This window comes from Salvelinus namaycush, chromosome 21, assembly GCF_016432855.1.
Source record: "Salvelinus namaycush isolate Seneca chromosome 21, SaNama_1.0, whole genome shotgun sequence".
NCBI classification, from domain to species: Eukaryota; Metazoa; Chordata; class Actinopteri; order Salmoniformes; family Salmonidae; genus Salvelinus; species Salvelinus namaycush.
Window position 1 is genome coordinate 25,188,248 of NC_052327.1, and position 20,534 is coordinate 25,208,781.

The 20,534-nt window shown below is 45.5% G+C and overlaps 1 protein-coding gene across 2 annotated transcripts; it reads right to left on the minus strand.

Annotated features, from left to right (window-relative positions):
• Positions 1-88: 88 nt before the first annotated feature.
• aars1 (alanyl-tRNA synthetase 1) lies at positions 89-20,442 on the minus strand. Of its 2 annotated transcripts, XM_039017449.1 has the most exons (21): positions 20,359-20,442; positions 17,360-17,513; positions 14,303-14,491; positions 14,005-14,150; positions 13,295-13,486; positions 9,480-9,624; positions 9,245-9,390; positions 9,035-9,143; positions 8,615-8,765; positions 8,385-8,509; positions 7,766-7,910; positions 7,455-7,633; positions 7,069-7,182; positions 6,740-6,946; positions 6,229-6,413; positions 2,468-2,576; positions 2,172-2,285; positions 1,967-2,086; positions 1,397-1,483; positions 1,124-1,237; positions 815-997 (listed from the first exon to the last, which is right to left on the minus strand). In XM_039017449.1, the coding sequence occupies exons 2-21, from the start codon at positions 17,501-17,503 to the stop codon at positions 815-817; spliced, it is 2,904 nt and encodes a 967-aa protein (XP_038873377.1). In that variant the 5' UTR covers positions 17,504-17,513; positions 20,359-20,442. The 2 variants fall into 2 exon arrangements, with proteins under 2 accessions (XP_038873378.1, XP_038873377.1); XM_039017450.1 differs by lacking the exon at positions 20,359-20,442 and having other exon boundaries at positions 89-997; positions 17,360-17,503.
• Positions 20,443-20,534: the final 92 nt, after the last annotated feature.

Sequence of the window (20,534 nt, forward strand, 5' to 3'; positions counted from 1 at the left end):
ACATCGTTACCTAGCATCAGACCATCACCTATGAACTACAGGAGAAGACAGTTCTAAATACTAGTAGGAGAAATTAAGAAATCAAGTGTTTTCAGTATTTTTATTCCACAACATGGAATTCATCAAGACATGAACATCACAACGCATTCATAAGTGGCAATAAAATGCATTTCACAGAATTGACAATGTCATGTCACCCATTTATTTAATTCATTATTAATTGACTACATTAATATTAAGATGCCAGACAAAACTGTTACACAGCTGGTGGCGCTGACAGGTGCCAAGATTGCTGTTGTGAATGTACGTTACAACTGGCAGGAAAGACAGTCTGCAGAGACCACATCTCCCCAGTCAGGGAGGGGGAAGTGAAACACAATGACATGGGAGAGGCCAATGAAATAGAGAGAAACAAGCAATGAACTGAAGCAGTTCACCGTTGAGCATTTTCATCATTAGTTAAAGTGGGAAGACAGATCAGGTAAGGATGTTGGGGGTAGCCTCCTCGTACACCTATCAATCATTTGATCACCTAATCCTTCGACCACAGATCTTGCAGGGACCAATCAAATTGTGCATGGATCAAAACCATGTTATCCTCCTTAAAATTGCAGATGCATCTCTTTCAGAGAAAGAGGGCTCTTGTATCTGCTTCCCTTTCTAACCTTTGGATGGGTGAATGTTACTATACAATTTTCTGGATGTCCAGTTCAGAGTCACAGAGAACAGAGCTGGAACATTCCAGTGGGGATGGTGGGGTTGGATCGAGGGATCTTTCCCCATAATCATTCACCACACCCCAGCCTCCTCCTCTCTATTCATTTTTACTCAGTTTAAGTTGGGCAAACTGGTTGGCCATCTGCAGTGCCTCCTCTATGCAGTGTGTGTTCCTGCCAGTTGCCTGGGCAGACATATCCTTGCCACCACCTTTGCCATCCATCAGAGGGCAGAGCTCCTGCACCCACTCACTGGCCTTCAGACCCCGGTTGGCAACATCCTGGTAGAGGAGAAAGTCAACAGATAAGATACTGTCCCAACAAAAAATGAAGGTTATTGCATTAAGCACAAATAAGGAGCTAATCTGTGAATGGATGTAAACACACAGGTTGAGCACATGGTTTACCTGGGGCACCTGGCATAAACAGATGATCTTTCCAGCATCGTTATCTACGGTGAAGAGCATAGCAGCAGTCTGGGGGGACTGGGTCTTCAGCAGCTTCAGAGACTCATTCAGAGCCTGGGACACAAAATTACACAGTGAAAGGGTTAGAAAATAGAAGTGGAATTAGACATAAATGTCTGATTCGAATTTAGGGATAATCTGTGCCATGGTGTGTTGTAATTCTCCACAGTGGTAGGGTTGGCTGTAGAGGAGAGAAAATGATGCTGTTGTTACCTTGGCAGAGGCTCCACTTTCCATCTCCATGACTACCAGCGGCTGGTTAGGGCTGCTGTCAATCATCTCCTTGGTCTTTTCAAGAACCTGGGGGAGGGGAGGCAGAGAGAATATAGCAATTAAAGACCAGCTGAACCAGAGAACATGAGGAAAGCACCATTCATACAGAATGACCTGCATACTCCCCAACTACACAGCCTAGATAGTACATCAGTTTCTATGACATGTAGTATCCCTTCACCTAATAAAAAAAGAAAACTCCACCAACCCCCAAGTCTGGCCCCTCTCTCTTACACCCCCCCCCCCCCCCCTCGAAACCCCATGTCTGGCCCCTCTCTCTTACCCCCCCCCCCCCCCCGAAACCCCATGTCTGGCCCCTCTCTCTTACCCACCCCCCTAAACCCCATGTCTGGCCCCTCTCTCTTACACCACCACCCCCCCCCCCCCCCCCCGAAACCCCATGTCTGGCCCCTCTCTCTTACACCCCCCCCCCCCCCCCCCCGAAACCCCATGTCTGGCCCCTCTCTCTTACCCCCCCCCTAAACCCCATGTCTGGCCCCTCTCTCTTACCCTTTTCTGGACATCAGCCTTGCTGGCACGGTCCAGGTCATCCATGGTCTTCTTCAAGCCCTTCAGGGCCTCCCTCATCTTATCCTTCTGCCACTGGGAGATCACTGCCATGCCCAGAAACTGCAACACAGAACAGAGACATAGTAAGTAAACACGCAGATAGACACGGCTCATTAAGGGCTGGATGTTCTGCGACAGCTCTCACCTCTGTCATGTCAGCGATTTCCTTCTGCACGTCTTTATTAGGGGCGGTCTGAACCTTCACCTTCTCCCCCAGAGCAGACAGAGACTGCCTCAGAGCATCTGCTTTCCTGTGGGCCTGAACAGAGCAGGGTGGGGACAGGATTCAAGTTAGTCAGTTACCGTTGAGTAAATAGCGGTTATGAAAGAGTGATACCTATACCAATCATCACCCAGTGATTTGACTAAGAACCTGTAGTATAATGAAGAACACAAATGTCAAGCATCCAGTAATGGTTGGGAACCTTTCTGTCCTCTCACCTTCTGTGCTTCTGCTCCTGTCACTGCGACGATACGGCGGATTCCCTTGGCGATCGCCTCCTCTGACACAATGACAAAAGGTGCAGCATGGCCAGAGTTCCGCAAGTGCCTGAAGTTACAGATAGAATGTACAGAATAGAACCGAGCAACAATCTCACAGTAAATTCTCAAACAACATCTCTGTATTTCTGAATCATGAGATGTAATTGTGCAAAGCAACTGAAAGGGGAGCTGTGTTTTAACTCGAAATGACACAACGACAAGGTTCCAGTTTAACAAAGTTTACTATACTATATGAACACACTACAAGGTAGCCATTTCACTCAAGGCTAGGTCCATCAACCAACAGACTTCCTGCGCATGCGCACTCTTGACTGAGTGATAGCCCCGTAATCACAGAAATGCTGCTAATCTCAAAGTCTTTTCTCTGTGACAGACTTGGTTGACTTCACAGCATCAACTAACGAGTAGTTGTCAGTGACACAAACTACAGGTAGGAAGTGCCGTTTTGTCCCACCAGTGTTAACCTAGCGAAGCATCACTGAAGACAACTAGTTTTCCAACATGCTGAAACTTTAAAGTCCTTTGTTGTGATTTCAGTTTACGAACAACTTTGTTTGCCTCATGAATGGTTTGTACAGTGGCGTGTTTTGTGTTAGATGCCAAGTTGCAACCATCAAACCAGGTCTACTCTGTCTCGCAGCCCATAAAATTTGTCCTATCTTTGACCTCAATTGACCAGCTTCAATTCCACAGAGGGGAATTCCTTTGTACGGCTCTTGAAGAATCCATGTGGATGGGTTGAAGATTCTTGATATAGCTCTCCTGTTGCATCAGTATTTTTCCATCAACTGTAATAAACTCTATGCCAACATAACAAAAATGATTATGCTCCTCACGGCCAACCTAGAAAACAGCTTTGAGGTGTGGAGTCACAGTTGAAGCAAAGGTCTGTGAGCCACCCCAGATAAAGTCATCAACATGACAGGCAAGTACTCCAGTCACATTGCAGTCTTGATCAAGCCAATAGAAGACTGCAGGATCCACTTGTGACATTTTTCCACCTGTATTCAGCATTGTTGCCTTGACTTTGTTGTACCAGTAGAGTGATCCATCTGCTAGTCCATACACACACTTTTTTAGTTTCCACAGTGTTCCTTCGCTTTTAGCTTCGGGCGGAGGTCGGATGTGAATGTCCCTTGACAGCTCTGTTCCCTGCAAAAATCCAGATTTGATGTCTATGGAATTAAGTTTCCATTTTTTCTGGCAGATCACTGACATCAGCAATCTGAGTGACTCTGAGGCGCATGTTGGTGAGTCTTTTGGGAGTTCTTTAGCAGCCAGCTCCTCAAAACCTCTAGCCACTAGACGTGCTTTGGGCACTATTCCAGTTAAGGATTCTTTAAGGGTACACACCCACCTTGTTGAGACGCATTTTTGGCCAATGTCTTTGACTTCCTCAAACACTCAATTTTCCTCCAATTACTGAGCTCATCTAGCTTAGCTGAGTCAAATGACACATCCTTTGTTTCAAGTACATCATCATTTTGAATGTCATTCTGTTTTTCTCGATTTTCCATTGGTTCAATTCTGATATTATCTACAAGTGGCAGGTCAGCTGACCCTGTTGTACCAGAAAGTGTAGCTGGTTCAGAGTACTGCAAGTTGTACCAGTTCTTGTGTTTTACTTTTCCTGCTCGTCCAATGACGGTTGCTGTATGTGGAATACCACTTTCTCTGTCCATGTATTCAACAGTTTGTCCAGTATTCAGATTGGAACAACCATGTTCTCTTAACACATGTGGCTGTTGTTGAATGTTTTCCTCATTTGAACGCTCAACAGTATTACCTGTGGCATGGTTGAAGGTCTCTGCTCCATTTCCTGTGTCAGTTTCAGTGTCCATATCATTGGATGCGACATCTGGTAGGTTTGTGTCTGTTACTGTGTCCTTTTCATTAGGAGACTGATTCTCAGCAACAGCCGCTCTATCTTGTTGATCATTTACTTTCCGCAATCTTGAGTGATGCACCCTGACAATCATGCCTCCGTGCCGCACAAATATCACCACACCATCTTGGCCAATGACTACTCCTGGTCCTTTCCACTCGTGACAGTCAACTCGTTTGTAGTACACTTGGTTTCCAGTTTCGTACTTCTCATCATCATTATTCCCTGAACTGCTGAGTAACTTCTGAAGTCTGTCAACTGTATCATGTCCAAACTGTTTGTAAAGCTTTAACAATACTTTGTGTTTTTCTTTAGTGCTCATGTTCTCTGTGTCAGTCAGAATCTCATTTTTGCATGGACTCTGTGTGATGTCTTTGTCTAAAATGTTTACACAATAGTGGCCTGAGGTAGTAAGTTCAAGAGTCACTGGTTGTTTAAACATCACTGCCTTGTCATTTTTTATGTCTAGTACAGCCTCTGCCTTCTTGAGGGAAGCTTTGCTTAATAGTAAGGGGATATCTGTAGGGACCACCTCTGTTTCAATGTGACACTTAGTCTGACCAATTTTTGCTGGTATCTTAACTCTCTTGGTAGAATGGACAATTCTCCCATCTCCAAATTTGAAAGCTCTGTTGCTTGGTGTGTCAATCATATTTTGTACTTCTTTCATATTTAGTTCACTGACATAGCTATCAAGCCATTTTGCACCACACACTGTCCGTGTACATGCAGTATCAATCACAGCAGATCCTAAGGATTCAACTATAAAAATCTCAGTATCAGAAGCAGATTCATTTGAAAACAGTAATGTTACACTGCTCTATCTCTGTGTTTACATTTTCCTCTGTTAGTTTAACTTGTTCATTTTTATGAGGGCAGTCTTCAACACAATGGTAAGTGCTTTGACAAATAGCACATTTTGATCTCCTTCCATATTTGTCCAGTGGATTTGTGCCGGGAAATGGCGCCCTCTTCTGGTTGTCTTGAGAACGTGACTTGTTGGCGCCTTTTCTCTGCTGCTCCGTGTAATATGCTGCGTCACTCACTTGCATTCCATCTGTTATTGGCGCGACAGACGTCTTTTCACCAAATATTCTTTTTAGTGCCGACTTCATAGATGCAAAAGTCAGCACAGTACAAGCAGTCAAAGCCAACTGTTTCTCCCTACCATCTAGACAAGCAGTGTCTAGCAACTTGAACCCTAACACTGCATCTGGGAGAACCATGTCGTACTTGCGCATTCTATTGTACCTCTGTTTGAAATCAATGATGTAGTCCGTCATTGCAACCGAAATATCTCTCGTAACACTGTCAAAGTTTGAATATGCCTCATAGGCACGGTCTTTCTCTTCTTTAAGAAATCTAGAATCCAGTGCTGTGATCAAAGTTCCCATACCGTCATCCTTGTTCAAATCCTCTACGGATATTTCCAGTGTATCTCTCGCTCTTCCCTCGAGCGATAATACCACCGCAAGTGCTTGCTTTTTCACGTCCAGATTAGTAACGCGTGTCCAGATTCCCAGTTCATTTTTCCAACTTTCGTACGACCTCTTCTCGTCGAAGCGAGGTGGCACGTTGTAGTTAGAAGCCATCCTCTGCTACCAATGTTAACTCGAAATGACACAACGACAAGGTTCCAGTTTAACAAAGTTTACTATACTATATGAACACACTACAAGGTAGCCATTACACTCAAGGCTAGGTCCATCAACCAACAGACTTCCTGCGCATGCGCACTCTTGACTGAGTGATAGCCCCGTAATCACAGAAATATAGGGATACTTAAAACATGAACTTAACACTGTGTACTCACGTTCCTCCGCAGAACTCGATGGAGGTCAGGGAGCCGGCAGCGCTGCTGGGGTCAGCCAGGAGGTCAGCCACGGGGATGCCAATGGACACCACACGCACCGGGTCAGGGTAGGTCTCATCAAACACAGCACGTAGACCCTGGATGGCTTTAGCTGCTGCCAGGGGGGTATCCATGGCATAGACAGGCTGTAGAGAGACAGAAAGAGCTGATGTCGTGACTTGGTAATACACGCTTGAAAACAGTGCATTCTGTGAGGAGGAGAAAAGGATGACAGTAGCCTTGGGGTGACAGTGTATAAAAGAAAACAGGAGACGATACAGAATGTTAAGGTGCAATAAGGCAAGGAAACAGTCAAGGTCAATACTCAAGTCAATACTCAAATAGAACAATAGCCAACAGGCCCTAGATCAATAACACCAGCAACCAAAGAGCTCAGTGTAAAAACAACACTTGATCAAACAGAAATTAACATACCCCCTACTCATACTTTCAGTGACCTATGACCTCTCACCTTTGCATCGCGGATCATTGTGCAGGCAATCTCCTCTGTGCGTCGCACCTCTTCTGTGCTCAGGGCACCTTTGGCGGTGAAGTCAAAGCGCAGGCGGTCAGGAGCCACCAGGGAGCCACGCTGGTCAGCCTCTCCCAGGACCTCCCTCAGGGCAAAGTTGAGGATGTGGGTGGCAGTGTGGTTACTCATGATGGGCCTACGACGAGCCTGGGAGACGGGGGGTGGCGGGTGGTTGGACAGTAGAGATGTAATGACTTTTCAATACCAAGGCAGTTAAGAAAAGATCACAAAATTGAGTCATTAAAATGTACTTCTGAGTGATGCATTACCTCATCCACATGCAGAATGACGTTATCTCCAACCTTCAGAGTGCCGTAAACCGTTCCTACATGCAGCACGTATCCACCCCGAACCTGAGTGTTCTTCACTGTGAACTCCATCCTCTGAGGAAGGGAGTAAATGTGGTGTGAGAGGGAGACAGAGAATTACATTACAGTCATTTAGCAGACGTTCTTATCCAGAGGGACTTAGAGCAATTAGGATTAAGTGCCTTGCTCAAGGGCACATCGACAGACATTCCACCTAGTGGGGATTCGAACCAGTGACCTTCCGGCTACTGGCCTAACGCTCTTAACCGCTAGGCTACCTGCTGCCAACATTCATGTCTAATATGGCTTTTACAACTGGCCCGTCTGTCCTCCCTGTAGGTCCTTACATCATCTACAGAGTCGTCCTCTCTCAGCATGTAGCCCTCGTCGAAGCTCTGTCCTCCCTGCTCCGCATAGAACGAAGTCTTGTCCAGCAGAACCCCACACTCCTGCCCTGTCGTCACCTCATCCACAAAGGCACGCTCCCTCCTCAGAGCCAGCACCGTGCCCACAGCCTGCTCAAACACTGTGACAACCACAGAGAAATATACAGGGATTAAAACAGACACAAGCGAGAAAGCGATTTGAATAAATAACAAGCAAACCATCTTTCTGAGTTGGTTAATAAAACTGAGCTCATTTTATTTGCGTCTCTCACCATATTTGCCGCTGTCGTCAGCACTGTAGCTGTACTTGAGTGCGTCGTCAGTAGCAGCGATGCCTTTGTTGCGAAGGTCCTCGATGGCATAAATGTCCAGCATGATGTGGTCCTCATCCCCAGAGCCCTTCCCCTGGGACTTAACCTGAGTGGGAGGGACATGGATGAGTCAGCCCAACCCCCTTTCTATTTACATTGAATAAACCTACAACTAACTTTACACCAATGATGAATCAGTCATTCATTATGTTGAAACATCATACTCATTATTTAGATAGAAAGCCAAATGGCATGTTTAGCCCTGATATCATGACATTATTGAAGTGATTTGGACCTTCACTCAACATGGAATGGAGCTTTTCAGTATGAATTAACACTGCAAGTAATGGAGCTGTAATGTATTGTAAATACTGATTTATCTAATAAGCAGAAGAAGGCACTTGTCACTTACAGTGCAATACTGACTGAGAAATGCTGACAGAGAGGAAAGCATTCATGTCTGTATACATTCACAAAGCAGTACATTTCCCACCTTCACAGGCACATCAAAAATCCACATCAATTCCATGCCAATCCAAGGCTCCATCTTTTCTACTGGTCACCATTTCTCTACTCTCACCTGGGCAGCCTTCTTCTCCTCCTCAAAAGCAGCAACATCCACCATCATCCCCCTCTCCTCAGCAATTAGGGCAGTGAGATCCAGGGGAAAACCGTATGTGTCATACAGCAACCAGGCAGTGTCACCTTCACAGGGAGAAAAGAGAAAAAGGGTTTTAAAAAAACATTCTGTTTTGACAACAAGGTAAATGTTTCTAATTAATCCAATTTGCTAATGTAGCCATTCAGTACCAGGGATGGTCTTGCTGTCTCCCAGACTCTGGATCTTTCTGTCCAGGATCTTTCGCCCCCTGCTGAGTGTCTTGAGGAACTGCTCCTCTTCCTCGTTGATGATGTCCTTTACCATGTCTGGGTCTTTCTTCAGCTCAGGGAAGGCATCGCCCTGGAGAGGGAAAGGGGATACCTAGTCAGACGTACAACTGAAATGTATCTTCCACATTTAACCCAACCCGTCAATCAGGTTGGTGCGGGTTGCTGCTTTAAATCACCGTCAACCGTCCTGGGAGCAGTTGTTGTTGGGAGTTAACTGCCTTGCTCAAGGCCAGAATGACACATTTTTCCACCTTCGAGGGGACAGCAGAGGAAAACAGGAAAGGACTAAGACAGAAGGAGAGATGGTGAATAACATGAAGAGTGGGATGACTTTCTTACCAGGGACTCTACCACCACGTCAACTAGGGTAGCAAAGAAGCCTTTCTGAGCACCCAGCTTCTCGTGAGAGTACCTCACAGCACGACGCAGGATCCTCCTCAACACATATCTAAACACAGAGGGAGAAGGTTAACATGTGCACATTAAGAGATTGATGTTCACACAAACATAGACCAAAGACAGTCAGCCAGACAGTTAAAAGGGGCTCACCCTCTCCCTGTGTTGTCTGGCCTGCCCCCGTCAGAGAGGGCAATGGTGATGGTGCGGGCGTGGTCAGCCAGGACACGGTAGGCCATGTCAATGCCATCTACGTCCTCAACACCAACCTTTCCTGTGTAGTCCCTGGCTCCTGTACCCTGTTCAGAAAACCACATTGGTACTGTCAGACAGGTCATTCAGAGCACCCAGAGAGTAATGGTAAATAGTGTTTGGTAGTGGTGCTTGCCTTCTGGATGGCCTGGAAGTAGGGGATGAAAAGGTCTGTGTCGTAGTTGGACATCTTATTCTGCAGCACAGAGACCAGACGCTCCAGACCCATGCCTGTATCAATGCTCTTCTTAGGCAGGGGCTTCAGCTCTGTCTCAGACTCCCTGGTGAGGAAGAGGTTCAGTCAGATCATGCATCTACGCCCATCTGCATGTGCATTACACAGGACTTGAATTGAACACAATACTCTCATTCGTTTCAGGAAACTAGGTGTGTCGCACGTCACTACTTTACAGGACATACATTTGAACGTAAAAACATTTTTCAAAATGTATGGCAGAAATGCTTTCTGGAACATGGGAACTTTCATGTGCCTTAATAACAAACTTGTATGCCATCTGTAAATACAAATACAATTGTAAAATTACAAGCCTAGTTGGTTTATCCATGAAAAAAAAAAACACCTGTCTCCGGATTACATTTTCAAACTAAGGGCAACCATGGAATCCGTGACAGAGGGAGAAGTGTCCATCCATGTATACAGGTAAGAGTCTAGCTAGCTACATTTTTCAGATATTATACGTTTCTCATTTTGTCAGAAAGTTGTTTTCATTTCAAGTTAAAGTGTACTGTTAGCTAGATAGCGTTAGCTGGCTGCTCGCTAGCTAACATTATGTGTATGATCTGCGTAGTAATATTATTCATATCTCAGAGCCTTGCTAGTTATAGCCTAATTTTAGCTAGTTATATTTAGCTACCTGTAGATTCATAAAGTTTGGATTATGGTTCATTGTTTAGCTAGCTACATGTCTAAACCAAAAAGACTCCACTATGCAAGTAACCATTTCACTGTACTGTTTACAGCTTCTGTATCCTGTACATGTGACAAAAAAAGAACATGACCTGCACCAAAGTCAAATTAGGATATAACGTTAGGCCAACGAGAGTGTCCAAGTTTTTAAAAATTCTCAGGGAGAATGACCTGCTTTTACTTCGTCACACTCTCAACCGTAAGCTAATTTCTGTAATTAGCTCACCAATTAACTTGTAAATAATGATGTTGTGAGTTCATTTTCCAGTAAAGTTATTTTTTTTCCTTTTCCTCCCCAATTTCATGGTATCCAATTGGTAGTAGTTACAGTCTGGTCTCATTGCTGCAACTCCCGTACGGACTCGGGAGAGGCGAAGGTCGAGAGCCATTCGTCCTCCGAAACACAACCCAACCTAGCCGCACTGCTTCTTGACACAATGCACATCCAACCCGGAAGCCAGCCGCACCAATGTGTCGGAGGAAACACCGTACACCTGGCGACCTGGTCAGCGTGCACTGCACCCGGCCAGCCACAGGAGTCACTAGTGAGACAAGGATATCCCTACCGGCCAAACCCTCCCTAACCCGGACGACGCTGGACCTCTCGGTTGCGGCCGGCTGCGACAGAGCCTGGGCTCGAACCCAGAATCTATGGTGGCACAGCTAGCACTGCGATGCAGTGCCTTAAACCACTGCGCCGCCCGGGAGGCGCATTTTCCTGTAAAGTTAAGACGTTGTCAGCTATAGGATATGGTCATTATTAAAACTGGCTAGTCAACTAACTTAACGTTACTAGCTAGCTTACAAGCTACAAACTAACAAAAACATTGTTTAGAAAGTTGCCTGGTTTGCTGGATTGACATAGTGCATTTGGAAAGTATTCAGACCGTGACTTTTTCCACATTTTGTTACATTACAGCCTTATTCTAAAATTGATTATTTTTATAATTCCCTCATCAATCTCCACACAATACCACATAATGACGAAGCGAAAACAGGTTAGAATTTTTCAAGTGTATATATATATATTTTTTTTACATAAGTATTCAGACCCTTCACTCAGTACTTTGTTGAAGCACCTTTGGCAGCAATTATAACCTTGAGTGTTCTTGGGTACAATCTTGGCACATCTGTATTTAGGGAGTTACTCCCATTCTTCTCTGTAGATCATCTCAACCTCTGTCAGGTTGGATGGGGAGTGTCGCTGCACAGCTTTTTTCAGGTCTCTCCAGAGATGTTCGATCAGGTTCAAGTCCGGGCTCTGGCTGGGCCACTCAAGGACATTCAGAGACTTGTCCCGAAGCCACTCCTGCGTTGCCTTGGCTGTGTGCTTAGGGTCGTTGTCCTGTTGGAAGGTGAACCTTCATCCCAGTCTGAGATCCTGCGTGCTCTGGAGCACTTTTTCCTCAAGGATCTCTCTGTTCTTTGCTCCGTTCATCTTTCCCTCGATCCTGACTAGTCTACCAGTCCCTGCCGCTGAAAAACAATCCCACAGCATGATGCTGCCGCAACCATGCTTCACCGTAGGGACGGTGCCAGGTCTCCTCCAGATTTGACGCTTGGCATTCAGGCAAAAGAGTTCAATCTTGGTTTCATCAGACCAGAGAACCTTGTTTCTCATGGTCGAAGTCCTTTAGGTGCCTTTTGGCAAACTCCAAGCGGGCTGTCATGTGCCTTTTACTGAGGAGTGGCTTCGGTCTGGCTGCTCTACCATAAAGGCCTGATTGGTGGAGTGCTGCAGAGATGGATGTTCTTCTGGAAGGTTCTCCCATCTCCACAGAGGAACTCTGGAGCTCTGTCAGAGTGACCATCGGGTTCTTGGTCACCTCCCAGACCAAGGCCCTTATCCCCTGATTGCTCAGTTTGGACGGGCGGCCAGCTCTCGGAAGAGTCTTGGTGGTTCCAAACTTCTTCCATTTAAAAATAATGGAGGCCACTGTGTTCTTGGGGACCTTCAATTCTACAGAAATGTTTTGGTACCCTTCCCCAGATCTGTGCCTCGACACAATCCTGTCTCGAAGCTCCACGGACAATTCCTCCGACCTCATGGCTTGGTTTTTGCTCTGACATGCACTGTCAACAAAGGGACCTTTATATAGACAGGTGTGTGCCTTTCCAAATCAAGTCCAATCAATTGAATTTACCACAGGTTGACTCCAATCAAGTTGTAGAAACATCAAGGATGATCAATGGAAACAGGATGCATCAGAGCTCAATTTTGAGTCTCATAGCAGAGGGCCTGAACATGTTAGTAAAAAAGGTATTTTTTTTTTTTATACATTTGCAAAAAAAATCTAAAAACATGTTTCACTTTTTCATTATGGGGTAGTGTGTAGATTTGAGATGTTTTTATTTATTTAATCCATTTTAGAATAAGGCTGTAATGTAACAATGTGGAAAAAGTCAAGTGGTCTGAATAGTTTCCGAATTCACTACATACCAAATTCATTTTTAAAAGGGTGGGTTTATTGGCTTTAAAATACACCAGTTATGCTATTTTGGACCACCAGGCTGCTGATGTCATGCAGCCTGTCGTTTTTGTGTTTATACTTTTTCATAACGACAAGTTTGATGTCGGACGACAATAGAATGTTCATGATGTCACTGCGACAACTGTATACAGACATGTCGATAAATGTAGTATAAACCAGCGTTTAGTCTTGAAATCTTTGGTTGTACACTACCGTACTCACTGTTAAGCACATGGACTCACAAGTGAATCCTTAAAGAGATGGATGGGGCTTAAGAAGCTGGAACGTTGCTAAATGGGTGTAGACAAAGAAGAGCTCTCCAGTAGGTGTACCAAAACATTCAAGGACAATTTCCTCAAAAGTGGGGTAACAAGTTTATCAACTTTCAAAGCAGAGTTACTTTCCCATTTGTTCCTCAACTATTTCTAGCTCTGAGTCTACTTTTATCCAATGTAAAAAAAAAAAACAAAAAAAAAAAAAAAAGATTTTGCTACATGAGACCCAATCGAGCCAGTCAGTCACATATTTTACAGCTATTTATAAATTCATTACCTGTTGTACTGGATGAACACCAGGTTCCAAATCTCCAGCACATTGGGGTCGTCCATATTGACCAGGTGGGCAGCATCTCTCCCCCCGATGCGGTCAAAGTGGATCTCACTGCAGGGCCCACAAGGACCTGTGTCCCCCATCTCCCAGAAATTATCCTTCATGCTGCCGGGTATAATACGAGCCTCGTCCATTCTGTCACCCAGAGAAGAGACACAGGTAAAACAGGGGTGTATTCATTAGTCATATTCCGTTGGAAAATACTTTGCAACAAAAACTAGAGGTTCTATTGGAAAAATTCATGTAAGGTACCCTGTTTGGTACCGTTTGCTTCAATTTGGTTCCTAAAGTAAATGCTAAATGGTTTCCGTTGCAAATGACGAAACGTTTTGCAATGGAACCCGACTAATAAATCCTTCCCAGGTGAGACTCAGAAGGGAGAGGTTACAGTAGGAGCAGGTTGGGAGGGAACACGGGCACAGAGCGAAAACATGACTGTTCTCACAAGACTGTTTTTGTAACCAGCAAAGTGGCATCTAGAGGTTTGAAAAGGGAACAGTACCCTGAGAGAGTTATCACCCAACACATAGTGTTACTGACCACAATAACAAGAATAGAAAGAGTGCAGCCTATTTCACTCATTCAAGTAGATTTGGATATATAATAGCCCTATTCGATCTGACAAGAATTTCCTACTCCTGAAACTCACTCACCCGAGGTCCAGCCATATCTGTTTACACTCCAGATCTGGATCCAGCCCAGCTTCTTCATGACCCCCGAAGTAGGTTACGTACAGACGCTCGATGGGAATCCCAAATTCCTTAGTCAGCAGCTCCAGGGCCATCGTACAAGCAAGGTGCTGCAGGGAGTGGAGACAGCAGGAAAGTAAATAAGAGATAGACAATCAATTAATCTTCCCAACACGCAAACACTATCTTGAGAGACTTGTTGCTGCATCATTACAGATGAGATGACTACTACAGTATCTAACATCCGGTCGCCATGACTTACTTTAAAGTAGTCTCCGAAGGACCAGGAGCCCAGCATCTCAAAGAAGGTGTGGTGGTACACGTCCTTGCCCACATCATCCAGGTCATTGTGCTTGCCCCCAGCGCGGATGCACTTCTGTGTGTTAGCTGCACGCTTGAGTCTGGCCATGGGGTGGGACGGATCAATGGTGTTCAGGAAGATAGGTTTGAACTGGAAGGGGAGGTTGGATAGGTGGACAAAGAGAGAGGGTGGGTAAGAAAGATAGCGTTAAATTGGGATGAGTATACTTCAAATAGTCTATTCTTTCCATGCAACTGAAAAAAGCTTCAAATACGGACAGAATGTGTGAGTTTAGGAGACTTTTTTTTCAGAACAATACACTCCCAGAGGGTAATATTCCACTATGCTAAGACACATCCACTGAGTTGAGGCTTTAATTAGCCAATAGAGCCACACTCTCAACAGACCTGCAGGGGAGAAGTATGGGGAGGGGATAGTATTGCTGCGTACCTGGTTCATGTCAGGGGAGAAGTATGGGGGGAGGGATAGTATTGCTGCGTACCTGGTTCATGCCAGGGGAGAAGTATGGGTGGAGGGATAGTATTGCTGCATACCTGGTTCATGTCAGGGGAGAAGTATGGGTGGAGGGATAGTATTGCTGCATACCTGGTTCATGTCAGGGGAGAAGTATGGGGGGAGGGATAGTATTGCTGCGTACCTGGTTTATGCCAGGGGAGAAGTATGGGGGGAGGGATAGTATTGCTGCGTACCTGGTTCATGCCAGGGGAGAAGTATGGTGGGAGGGATAGTATTGCTGCGTACCTGGTTCATGCCAGGGGAGAAGTATGGGGGAAGGGATAGTATTGCTGCGTACCTGGTTCATGTCAGGGGAGAAGTATGGGGGAAGGGATAGTATTGCTGCGTACCTGGTTCATGTCAGGGGAGAAGTATGGGGGAAGGGATAGTATTGCTGCGTACCTGGTTCATGTCAGGGGAGAAGTATGGGGGAAGGGATAGTATTGCTGCATACCTGGTTCATGTCAGGGGAGAAGTATGGGGGAAGGGATAGTATTGCTGCGTACCTGGTTCATGTCAGGGGAGAAGTATGGGGGAAGGGATAGTATTGCTGCGTACCTGGTTCATGTCAGGGGAGAAGTATGGGGGGAGGGATAGTATTGCTGCGTACCTGGTTCATGCCAGGGGAGAAGTATGGGGGAGGGGATTGTATTGCTGCATACCTGGTTCATGCCAGGGGAGAAGTATGGGGGAGGGGATTGTATTGCTGCGTACCTGGTTCATTCCAGGGGAGAAGTATGGGGGAAGGGATAGTATTGCTGCGTACCTGGTTCATGTCAGGGGAGAAGTATGGGGGAAGGGATAGTATTGCTGCGTACCTGGTTCATGTCAGGGGAGAAGTATGGGGAGGGATAGTATTGCTGCGTACCTGGTTCATGCCAGGGGAGAAGTATGGGGGGAGGGATAGTATTGCTGCGTACCTGGTTCATGTCAGGGGAGAAGTATGGGTGGAGGGATAGTATTGCTGCATACCTGGTTCATGTCAGGGGAGAAGTATGGGGAGGGATAGTATTGCTGCGTACCTGGTTCATGCCAGGGGAGAAGTATGGGGGGAGGGATAGTATTGCTGCGTACCTGGTTCATGCCAGGGGAGAAGTATGGGGGAAGGATAGTATTGCTGCGTACCTGGTTCATGCCAGGGGAGAAGTATGGGGGAGGGGATTGTATTGCTGCGTACCTGGTTCATGCCAGGGGAGAAGTATGGGGGAAGGGATAGTATTGCTGCGTACCTGGTTCATGCCAGGGGAGAAGTATGGGGGAGGGGATTGTATTGCTGCGTACCTGGTTCATGCCAGGGGAGAAGTATGGTATTGTATTGCTGCATACCTGGTTCATGCCAGGGGGAAAGTATGGGGAGGGGATAGTATTGCTGCGTACCTGGTTCATGCCAGGGGAGAAGTATGGGGGAGGGGATTGTATTGCTGCGTACCTGGTTCATGCCAGGGGAGAAGTATGGGGGAAGGGATAGTATTGCTGCATACCTGGTTCATGCCAGGGGAGAAGTATGGGGGAGGGGATTGTATTGCTGCGTACCTGGTTCATGCCAGGGGAGAAGTATGGTATTGTATTGCTGCATACCTGGTTCATGCCAGGGGGAAAGTATGGGGAGGGGATAGTATTGCTGCGTACCTGGTTCATGCCAGGGGAGAAGTATGGGGGAGGGGATTGTATTGCTGCGTACCTGGTTCATGCCAGGGGAGAAGTATGGGGGAAGGGATAGTATTGCTGCATACCTGGTTCATGCCAGGGGAGAAGTATGGGGGAGGGGATTGTATTGCTGCGTACCTGGTTCATGCCAGGGGAGAAGTATGGGTGGAGGGATAGTATTGCTGCGTACCTGGTTCATGCCAGGGGAGAAGTATGGGGAAGGGATAGTATTGCTGCATACCTGGTTCATGCCAGGGGAGAAGTATGGGTGGAGGGATAGTATTGCTGCGTACCTGGTTCATGCCAGGGGAGAAGTATGGGGAGGGGATAGTATTGCTGCGTACCTGGTTCATGCCAGGGGAGAAGTATGGGGAGGGGATAGTATTGCTGCATACCTGGTTCATGCCAGGGGAGAAGTATGGGGAGGGGATAGTATTGCTGCGTACCTGGTTCATGCCAGGGGAGAAGTATGGGGAGGGGATAGTATTGCTGCGTACCTGGTTCATGCCAGGGGAGAAGTATGGGGAAGGGATAGTATTGCTGCGTACCTGGTTCATGCCAGGGGAGAAGTATGGGGGAAGGGATAGTATTGCTGCGTACCTGGTTCATGTCAGGGGAGAAGTATGGGGAGGGATAGTATTGCTGCGTACCTGGTTCATGCCAGGGGAGAAGTATGGGGGAAGGGATAGTATTGCTGCGTACCTGGTTCATGCCAGGGGAGAAGTATGGGGAGGGGATAGTATTGCTGCGTACATGGTTCATGTCAGGGGAGAAGTATGGGGAGGGGATAGTATTGCTGCGTACCTGGTTCATGCCAGGGGAGAAGTATGGGGAGGGGATAGTATTGCTGCGTACCTGGTTCATGCCAGCATTAGCGAAGAGCAGTGTGGGGTCATCTAAAGGTATGGTGGCGGATGAGTGGACATACTGGTGTTCATGGCGACGGAAGAAGTCGATGAATTTCTCACGGATCTGAGCAGCAGTCAACAAAGAATCCATTCTGAAAGGACTGACGATCACACAGACAGTGGAAAAACAGTTAGGAACAAACACATGAAATGCCGGTAAGGGAGAAGGTATGGGTAGGCAGGTCCGAATACTGTAGGTAATAAACTAAAGTTTCAATTAAATTATTCTGTGTCCTTGCTTCCACTGGAATAGCAGGTGGAAACATGGGTTTTGCTTCTTTTTTTGGGGCAAACTGAATATCAGCTTCAACCAAATTCATGTAAAAACAATGTTTACTTTACAGCACATCCCTGACTGGACCTATAAAACACTAATTGCAGCTGCCTTCCACATCCTTGGATAGGCCTATGCAGCATGTTTATGACAAGTTTGGCCCCAGGGTCTGTCTAGGCCTTAGACCCATTATCTTCACCAATGTTGAAGCTTCATAGCAGGCCTGGCTGGAAGGCAGGAGAAGATCCCACATGAATACAACACTCCTCTTTGTATGACTACCTTTAAAGCAATTTCCTGTCCCTCCCCTGAGGTAGGATTTTCATTTTGCTGTATACAGTAATCCTAATTTACACCTGCCAGTCAATCTTAAACTTTTAAAGATTACTTGATTACTTAGCTAGTCATTACTTTAAAGTAAAACCAAGTCATGTGTGGACATATAGCATATGTCACAGCCACAATTAAAAGGTAACAGAGGTCCTATTTCCTGAGGTGGAATCCTTGATAATGCAGGAAACTCCACTGCTGGTGCAGATTACCTCCCATGTGTCTCCCCTGGGGGTTAACAGCCAATGGCATGTCCTGGTCTAGCCCTTGATCATGACTCTCAGTTCCATTACATATAAGAGTAATTGGATGAAGGCGTCTTCTGTATGGGGGAGTTCTGTTCAGAGCCCCAAAGCATAAGGACCTTCTCTTTCATATCAGCCAGAAATAAAATAAAAACATCTAAAAAAAAAAATAAGGTTAAATTGATTCCCACAATGCCATATCTCCATGCTACAGTGCTTGTTTAGAGAAAACAGGTGGAAGCCAAGAGGTGACCACCTGTGCTAATTAGCTATCTTACATGCTCCTAACACCTGTGTGTAAAGACTGGTGGACACTACACGACTTTCAAAATCCTAACATCGCTAAGCCTCTTACATTAAACGACCGTCTTTCCAGTAGTTTTTTTGTGTGTGTGGCCACCATAGCGGTGCACACACTAAACGACGTGGCACAGCTGGTGGTCACACACTACAAGATTCTTCACTTGGTCGTGAGGCTTGTCGAAACTTGTAGCTACAAACTGTCGCTCAAAGCAACCTTAAACGTTCAGTCAGACTTTCAAAAAAATATATACATATATTATATATATATATACAAATATATACATATATATATATATATATTTAACCTTTATTTAACTAGGCAAGTCAGTTAAGAACAAATTATTACAGGTTTGATGTTATCGGCACAAAATCTGCAATGCTCGTGTGAGATGTGCAAAGAAAATTGAGAACGTTTGTACTTGCCTTCAACCAAAGCAAAAGTGTCAAATCGGTACAGTCTGACGTTCACAAGCAATGTTTAATTCAAAATGTTGGCTAGATATTTCAACTCTGTATGGCAAGCGTGAATCCTGCGCCTCTTCTACTGAGATGCAGTGCCTCAGACCGCTGCGCCACTCGGGAACCCAAGAGAGATCGTTGTCGGCAGGATTCACGCTTGCCATACAGTGTTGAAATTTCTAGCCAACATTTTGAATTACACATTGCTTGTGAACGTCAGACTGTACCGATTTGACACTTTTGCTTTGGTTGAAGGCAAGTACAAACGTTCTCAACTTGTCTTTGCGCATCTCACACAAGAGCATTGCAGATTTTGTGCCGACAACATCAAACCTGTTTAAAAATATAGGGACGTCTGACTGTTCAAAGACAAGAACCATAGCCCCCAGATTGCGTATTTGACTCGATTACATTAAGAGTGTCAATGACGGCCGCGCGCCGAGAGTAGGCAACTACATCGGTATTTTGTCTTCGATCTCAAAAGTGTCTGGGACAGCTAAATCGTGGCCAAAATCTTGTAGTGTACACCGGCTTTAAGTCGGGAAGTGTATAGCGGAAGTTTCGTCAGATGGAGGCATCCATAGCTGTATTGACCTGTGCAAAACTGCTACAGTATGTTTATCTTTTTTAATTGAAGGATTACTTATTGCTGATGAAAGAGCCATATACTTCGAAAGCTATGTCACAAGCGATGATTGACAATACTAAACCTTAAAAACATAGCGTCGGGGTTGTAGTTCATACAAGCCAGTTGTGGGCAAAGCGAATGCTGAAAACTGTAGGGAGAAGGCAAAACGCCGCCTAGAGAGTTTGAGCTAGTCCCGGTCCTGACAACCGAGTTAACGACCGCCCGCACCGTCTTTTTTATTTTATTTTTACAGCAAGTTCATCCTCCAATTGTAACCTGCCCTGACCGTAGTTATTTTTTTTTATCGATGCATTCGTGCTAAAATGAGTCGGTTACATTGAGCCCTTCCACGTCTCCCTTTGCAAATTCGTTGACTAGTAATGCATTCGTTCTTAAATGGTTGCCTAGCTAGCTAGCTAGCCAGCCTGCTAATTACCCATATAGGTAACTAGCTAACTAGCTAAATAAAGTTAGCTAATGGAGATAACTTTAAACCCAGCTAGTTAATACCATAGTAAAGCATAATCCAACAGTGTATGAATAATTGCCATTCTCATTTCTCAAGTCATTAATGAAAACGTCAGCTATATGCGACATTCGAACGAATTAAGTAGCTATATTAGACATAAATACGCTGTTTTAATCATTTTAACAATGACAGGCACCATTAACTGTACTCCTATCAATTAAACATTTTCCATACTCACAAAGTTTATCTTTATTTTGTTTCTGTCACCGCTCGCACAGACACCCCACGCTGGCACAATCAAAGTGAAATGCAGTGTTCCCGCATATACACTGCCACTATTGGTTTGACAGAACAGTCACTGCATTGGTACTCAGTTTCTATTGGTTATAATTTACTGTCAATCATTGCCAAACC

Excerpts from the sequence above, each read along its gene's own strand:
- aars1 (XM_039017450.1), bottom strand. The coding sequence starts at position 17,503 with ATGGATTCTTTGTTGACTGCTGCTCAGATCCGTGAGAAATTCATCGAC. Across the intron at positions 7,183-7,454 it reads AGGACGACTCTGTAGATGAT|AGGATGGAGTTCACAGTGAA; the intron begins GTAAGGACCTAC and ends TCCCTTCCTCAG. Across the intron at positions 6,947-7,068 it reads TCATTCTGCATGTGGATGAG|GCTCGTCGTAGGCCCATCAT; the intron begins GTAATGCATCAC and ends CCCGTCTCCCAG.